General features: G+C 60.8%; 1 protein-coding gene across 3 annotated transcripts; it reads left to right on the forward strand.

Moving 5' to 3' along the window:
* The first annotated feature begins 897 nt into the window (after positions 1-897).
* Positions 898-6402, forward strand: TAGLN (transgelin). 3 transcript variants are annotated; one of them, XM_057491134.1, is made up of 5 exons: positions 898-916; positions 4643-4834; positions 4933-5110; positions 5423-5525; positions 5858-6402. In XM_057491134.1, the coding sequence occupies exons 2-5, from the start codon at positions 4655-4657 to the stop codon at positions 6000-6002; spliced, it is 606 nt and encodes a 201-aa protein (XP_057347117.1). In that variant the 5' UTR covers positions 898-916; positions 4643-4654; the 3' UTR covers positions 6003-6402. The 3 variants fall into 3 exon arrangements, with proteins under 3 accessions (XP_057347117.1, XP_036775755.1, XP_036775754.1); XM_036919860.2 differs by lacking the exon at positions 898-916 and adding an exon at positions 1326-1473; XM_036919859.2 differs by lacking the exon at positions 898-916 and adding an exon at positions 3193-3211.
* Positions 6403-6485: the final 83 nt, after the last annotated feature.

Here is a 6485-nt window from a genome sequence, read left to right on the forward strand (position 1 = left end):
TAGTGCTTGGCCAGTAAGATGGTGGTGGGTGGGGGTAGGTGGGCTCCAAGATGACGGGCAGGCTCCAAGAGGAGGGAATTTTGAAATTCCCTGGGAGGTTCACTTGGATTTCAGCTAAAGCTAAGGATGCCAAGGTGTGGTGGGCGAGGAAGCCGGTGAACTCTGGACGCAACCAGGAGCCTGGGCGGCTCTGGCGGGGCGGATCCCCAGGCTCCTCTCCCTGCTCTTTCCCACACCTGCCACTGGGGGGCGCTCTAAGCCCTTTGAACCCCGAGGCCCTGGAGTCAGGCGGCTGCAGTAGGGGGGCCCTGCTGGTGGTGCTGGGAGGTCTGTGTGTGGAGAATGCTGTGGAGAGTTGGCTCCGCCCTGCGGGCTGCCCTAGGATTTGGTGCCACAGTGGGTAGCCCAGAAGCCCCCCTGGATGTCCCAACTTCTGTCCCTTCCGGGACCCCTGGAGTCAGGTGCCAGCAAGGTAGCAGCGAGTCTCCTTCCCGGGCTGATGGAGTCCTGTCTGTTTCCCCGGAAGGTGGGGACTGTAAAGGAGGCAAGGAATGGTACTCTCTGGGCCTCTTATTCTAGGGTTGGTATCTCAGGTCCTGCCAGATCTTACAGACCCTCGGAATGGGGGCCGGAGTTTACTGTTGAACCCCCAGATTCCGCCCCAGCTGACAGCTGTCCGCCCCAGTAGGTCAGTATAACAGAGGGTGGGGCTGACAGCCTTCCGCTGCCACACCGGGGTCAGCAGGGACGCCAGGTTGCCCCACTCATGGCTTGCCCTGTGGCCTTGGAGAAGATGCCCTCAGAGCTGCAGCTTCCTCATCTGTAAAATGGGGAAAGCAGTCACGCTGTTAGGACGTAGCTGTGAGGACTGACAGCATTTGCAAGGTGCCTGGCACGTCGGAGGTCCTCCGTAAAGGTCAGTTCCTTGCTCTGACTAGAGCTAAAACCGCCGAGAGGGTGCGGTTAGGCCACAGACCTCAGGGATGGGTCCCCCTAGCCCTTTCCCCGTCTCTGGCCAGACCCTCTTGAAGATCGCCCTCCTCTCACACTCGGCAGCAGGGAGCAGTGCAGGGGCAGGAGCGCCCCAGGTCCAGACGCCGGGAAAGCCTTCACGGCCCTGTCCATAAAAGGCCTTTCCCGGCGGTCGCCGCCCCCCCCCACCGCGCGCGCTGCCCCGCCCCCTCCCGCTCCATCCCCGAAGCACGCGGGGAATGTCTCGGGCAGCCCCCGACAGACTGCCCCGACTTGGTGCCTTTCCCCAAATATGGAGCCCGTGTGCGGTCACTGGGGGGGCTTGGGGGTGGGAACGGGGCCCGATTTCCTCTCGCAGGGAGGGGCCGAGGGGTGAGCCAGCGGGGGAGGCTGACATCACCGCGCAGCAGCCCTTTAAACCCCTCACCCAGCCAGCGCCCCGTCCTGGCTGTCCGAGCCCAGACACAGAGCTCTTCTTCCTGCGGGCCCCGAGGAACCGCTGTGAGTGCACGGAGCCCCGGGGCTGGAGGGGAGGTGGGCTCCGGCTTGGCCGTGGCAGTGGCCGTGCTGCACGCAGGGCTCCCGGAGGTCCGAGGCCCCAGCCCTGGCTGGGGAAGCCCGCCCTCTCAGCCTGCGTGCCTAATCTCCAGATGGGGACACTGGCGGGTGGGATGGGGCTGCTAGAATCCCTTGGCACTCAGTCTGGGCCGTCCTGGGCTCTTTGAAATGCCCAAGATGACTTGGCTGGTGCAGACGGATTCATGGTGGAGCCCTGGGAACTGGGGTGAGAGGGAGGCTCCTCATTTGCAGCCTAGTCACACCCAGGGGTATGAGATAGGCTCAAGGCTGTGTTGTCAGTCGTCTACCTAGGAGGCTGTCCAAGTAGGTGAGGAGGTGTGTGAGTGCACCAAGGCAGGATGGCAGTGTCGCACTGGTGGGCCACCAGGGCTTGAGCAGCACAGGAGAGCCCCTGGGTAGCCATGGAGGCAGGGGTGAAGGACCGCAGACCTCGTAATCTGGGATGGACTGGGGTGGCAGGGTGCAGCACAGGTGAGAGCTGCCTCTCCAGTCATATGGCTCCTTCCGTCTCCTGGGAGGCGAGGTCACCCCACTGCAGCAGAGAGTGGCGGGCGCCGTCCGACCCTGGGAGGGATGGCCTGGGGCCCTGGGCCTTGCTGAAGGGCCTGGCTATCCCCCTCTGGTTGCTATTCAAAGGTTAGCAGTGAGTAGGGCTGCTCTTCTCTGTCTGAGTGAGACAAGCCACCCCCTCCTGCCCTCTCAGAGAGCAATGTGTACTTGCTCCGCTCCTCTTTGCTGTGACTTATTTTGGAGAGGGGGCACAGCAGTCCCGGACAGACCCCTGGCGCTCTAGTTTTGCTGGGTCCCTGCGGGTAGGAGGTGTCCCCTGCCCTCTGCAGCCGGGCTTTGTTCTCTCAGGGGAGGGAGGCCGATAGCAGCCTGTCCGTCCTGTCCCAGGAGGCTTGTCTAGAACGGCCCCTGGGTGAGCCGTGCAGCCTGCCGTCTCTCCCTCCTCTCCAGCTCAAAGGTCGGAGCAGGGAGCTCTTGGTCAGGGAATTTTGAGATATTTCTTGGGGCTCTGCACTTCCAGACGCTTCATCAGGAGGGGGAAGCGTGGGGCTGTGCGCGTTTCATCCTCCTCCCTTGTTCTGATCAAAACCCGAAGGACTCTAGATCCAGGGGTTCCAACTTTGCTTGTCACCGTGAACCTTGACGCCTTGCCCATCTGTTCTGAATGCCTCGAGCCTGACAGCTGGGGTAGCAGATACTGCTTCCGTTCTGTTCCCAGCACGTTCAGCATGCCGTCTGGGAGGGGAAGGCAGGTGGGAGGGCAGGTAGCGTGGCCACCGACCACCGTTCTTTGCCCAGGAATCCTTGGGTGGTTGAGAAGCGGGCAGGGAGAGGGTGTGGCTCGGCTGCTGGCAGGAAGCAGGGCAGAGGCTCCGCCCTTGGGCTCTCTGGCCTCGCCCGGCAGGGTGCGGTGGGGGAGGGGTGCCAAATAAGGAAACAGGCTTACAGAAAAGCCAGTTGCCCAACGGTTGGACTTTACATGAGTCAACCTAGGGATCTGGCTCCCAAATTTTGTTGTCCCCTCGAGGAATGGTTTTGGAGATACGTGGAGGCCAAAGCCAAAGAACTCCTACTGTTTTCACCCCTGGGCCAGGGGCTGGCTGTCCCAGGTCACCACCAGGAAACCAGCTCTGGGAGGCGAAGGATCCATGTGAGGAGCACTGCTGAGGGTCAGGCAGCAGGTTAGGGAGGCCCAGACACCGTCCCACCGAATGCGCACAGCCCCGAGGTGACTCCCTGCACAGACAGGGACCTCGAGCTCAGAGCGATTGTCAGCCTTGAGGACAGGAAGAGTAGGGCAGGTGGAGACTGGCACTGGCCTGGGGCCCTGGGAAATGGTGACGTCCCACTGAGGTGGGTCAGCTTCAACCAGAGACGGAGTTAGGAGATGCTGACTGCCTCCATCCTCAGACCATTCTAACCACCCCCAACCTCTGACCTCTCTGAGGTCAGGTGCTGGGTCTGGCCTTATTTGGTTCCTCTTTTGGGGGCTCTTCAGCTGAATTCTGGGCACTACCCAGGATGATACCCATGGCCAGGTCAGCCACAGTGTCTGGACCAGCCACACCATCTGCCCAGCAGCCTTGCCCCTCCTTCCCCCTGTGCGGGCCGAGGCCTTCCTCTGAGCTGGACACCGGGAGCTTCCTGAGCTCTGGCTGGAAGATTCTCAGCTCTGGGATTTCCCTTGAGGTCTCTGGTTCTTGGTTACTCGAGCTACTACAGTGGAGGGAGACTGAACATGAGGGAAAGTCAGCAGATATACCAGTTCTCTCTCTCTCTCTCTCTCTCTCATGTGGATCCCTTGAGGAAATGTACTTCTTGGGCAAAAGCTCTTAGGCACTGCTGGCTTTCTAGACCTGCCAGGGGTGTATAAGTTTGAGCCTCTTCAACAGCTGCAGGCCAGAGGCAGAGCTGACTTGGCAAAGGGCAGGAGTTTTGGAGTTCCAGCTTCTGGGATAAAGTGGGGGAGAAGTTAAGAGTTGGCAGTTACCTCCGTAACTCAAGGCAGAGGCAGGAAACCACCTCACACCCAGCTGAACAAAGAGACCTGCTGGCTTTATTTTGGGGGGCTTTGTGGCTTCCTCTGGGAGGCCTCGCCAGTGCCTGTGTAGACAATCTTGGCAAAGAAAGTACGCTTGAGACCAGTGGTTGTCAAACTACGGCCCACAGGCTACATGCAGCCTGCTGTCTGTCTGTGTAAATAACATTTGATTGGAAAAAAGCCACGCTCATTTGTTGATGTATTGTCTACGACTGCTTTTCGTGTTGCAACGGCAGGAGACCATATGGCCTGCAAAGCCCAAAATATTTACTGTCTGGTCATCTACACAGAAGTTTACTGACCCTGCCCTAGATTTCCAAAGATCTGGTTTCTCTGATCTCCATGTTCAGAGGCTCCCTGGCCGGAGGGGTTGAGCCTGGCCCCAATGTGCACTGCTGGCGAAACCAAATGAGGAATCCAGGGAGGGAGATGAGTGCCCAGGGCTATCCCCGCTCAGAGCCACAGCCGCCTGGCCCCGGCGAGCGCAGAGCTGTGCCCTGAGCCTCCGCCCCTCTGCCCTCCCTGGCCTGGCTACTGCAGCTCTCCCCCAGCATGGCCAACAAGGGCCCCGCCTATGGCATGAGCCGCGAGGTGCAGTCCAAAATCGAGAAGAAGTATGACGAGGAGCTGGAGGAGCGGCTGGTGGAGTGGATCGTGGCACAGTGCGGCCCTGACGTGGGCCGTCCGGACCGTGGGCGCCTGGGCTTCCAGGTCTGGCTGAAGAACGGCATGGTGAGTGGCTCCCTGGGAAGGGGCGGGTCTGTGCCGTCCTGGTGGAGTCGCCGGGCGGGCACCCCTGCACTGGGCCAAGCTGCATTCTGTGCCTACAGATTCTGAGCAAGCTGGTGAACAGCCTGTATTCTGAGGGCTCCAAGCCAGTGAAGGTGCCCGAGAACCCACCCTCCATGGTCTTCAAGCAGATGGAGCAGGTGGCTCAGTTCCTGAAGGCAGCTGAGGACTATGGGGTCACCAAGACCGACATGTTCCAGACTGTTGACCTCTTTGAAGGTATGGAGAGAAAAGGGGTGGATGTGGCAGGTGGAGGACAGCAGGCTGAGGCAGGGACAAGGAATGACCACAGCGTGCCACAACGGCGGCTCTGCATGGCAACGGCGGCTCTGCATGGCAGGAGGGGGATATGCCGAGAGGACACCACGCCCCACGCACATGGGCACACGAAGGATGTCCTGAAGCCTCCCTGGTTCTGGGACCACCTTTGCCCCTGGGTGGGCCATTCCTCTGAGAGTGGGGGCAGGCCCTGCCCTGGAGTCCTGTTCGCACAGTCCTGAGGTCCCTCCACCCCCATGCATCCTGCTCCAGGCAAAGACATGGCGGCGGTACAGAGGACCCTGATGGCTCTGGGCAGCCTGGCGGTGACCAAGAATGACGGGCACTACCGCGGAGACCCCAACTGGTTCATGAAGTATGTGGCCCCCAGGGGTCCCTGCATGTCCAGCTTGGTTCTCTGTGAGATGGGGGGCGGCCTGGGCTGAGCCCTTAGTGAGTGGTCTGGGGAAGCAGACAGACAGGTAGGCACAAGGCGAAGGTCTATGATGGGGGAAGCTGGGTCCCTAATACTTCTTGACCCCTCCCTTCCTGTCGCCCTGTGCCCAGCCAGTTTCCCTCACCTGTGGGCCAAGCTAGAGAGAAGAAAACAGGGAAGGAATGGGGTCAGGCTAGCAAGTTACAGGGGAAACGCAAAACAAGCGGAAACGCGCAGGCCTACCCTGGGCTTTATCCTGGTTTCTCTCGTAGGAAAGCCCAGGAGCATAAGCGGGAATTCACAGACAGCCAACTGCAGGAGGGAAAGCACGTCATCGGCCTACAGATGGGCAGCAACAGAGGGGCCTCCCAGGCTGGCATGACGGGCTATGGGCGGCCTCGGCAGATCATCAGTTAGGGGGGGGCCAGCTCCCAGCCCTGCGCCCCCCAGCTCACCGGCCGCAGCCGTCCCACCTAGCCCGCCTCACCCACACTGTGCAGTTCCTTCCGCCGGCCCAGCTTCAAGGCTCCGTCACTGAGCAAAGGTGACTGCACCTGGGCAGCGCCCCCAACCCCCACCTCAGCCGACTCCCCCGTCACTGCTCCCCCGCCCTGCCCCCACTCTGTCTCTCTCATCCTCAGCCAAGCAGGGGGGACGTGGGCTGGGGGCAGCCTGCGCGAGGGGGCAAGTCCACTGTCCTCCCTGGCAGCAGATGCCCACTGGAGGAGACCCAGCCCGACCTCTCCCCATTTTTTGCTGGAATATTTCTGGGGTTGAAATTCAAAAAGGAAGAAAATACACATCCATCTTTTCTCAGGCCCGGCTAGCGGAGTTTGATTTGCCCGTGGCTTCGGGTTCCAGGAAGTACGCGCAGGGAACAGCCGGGCATCCCTGGGTTTT

The sequence above is a fragment of the Manis pentadactyla genome, chromosome 13, assembly GCF_030020395.1.
Source record: "Manis pentadactyla isolate mManPen7 chromosome 13, mManPen7.hap1, whole genome shotgun sequence".
NCBI lineage: Eukaryota > Metazoa > Chordata > Mammalia > Pholidota > Manidae > Manis > Manis pentadactyla.

What these genes read in the sequence shown, in the direction of transcription:
- TAGLN (XM_057491134.1), top strand. Translation starts at nt 4,655, where the DNA reads ATGGCCAACAAGGGCCCCGCCTATGGCATGAGCCGCGAGGTGCAGTCC. An exon ending in GACTGTTGACCTCTTTGAAG is followed by an intron (nt 5,111 to 5,422) that starts GTATGGAGAGAA and finishes ATCCTGCTCCAG; the next exon opens with GCAAAGACATGGCGGCGGTA. An exon ending in GACCCCAACTGGTTCATGAA is followed by an intron (nt 5,526 to 5,857) that starts GTATGTGGCCCC and finishes TTTCTCTCGTAG; the next exon opens with GAAAGCCCAGGAGCATAAGC.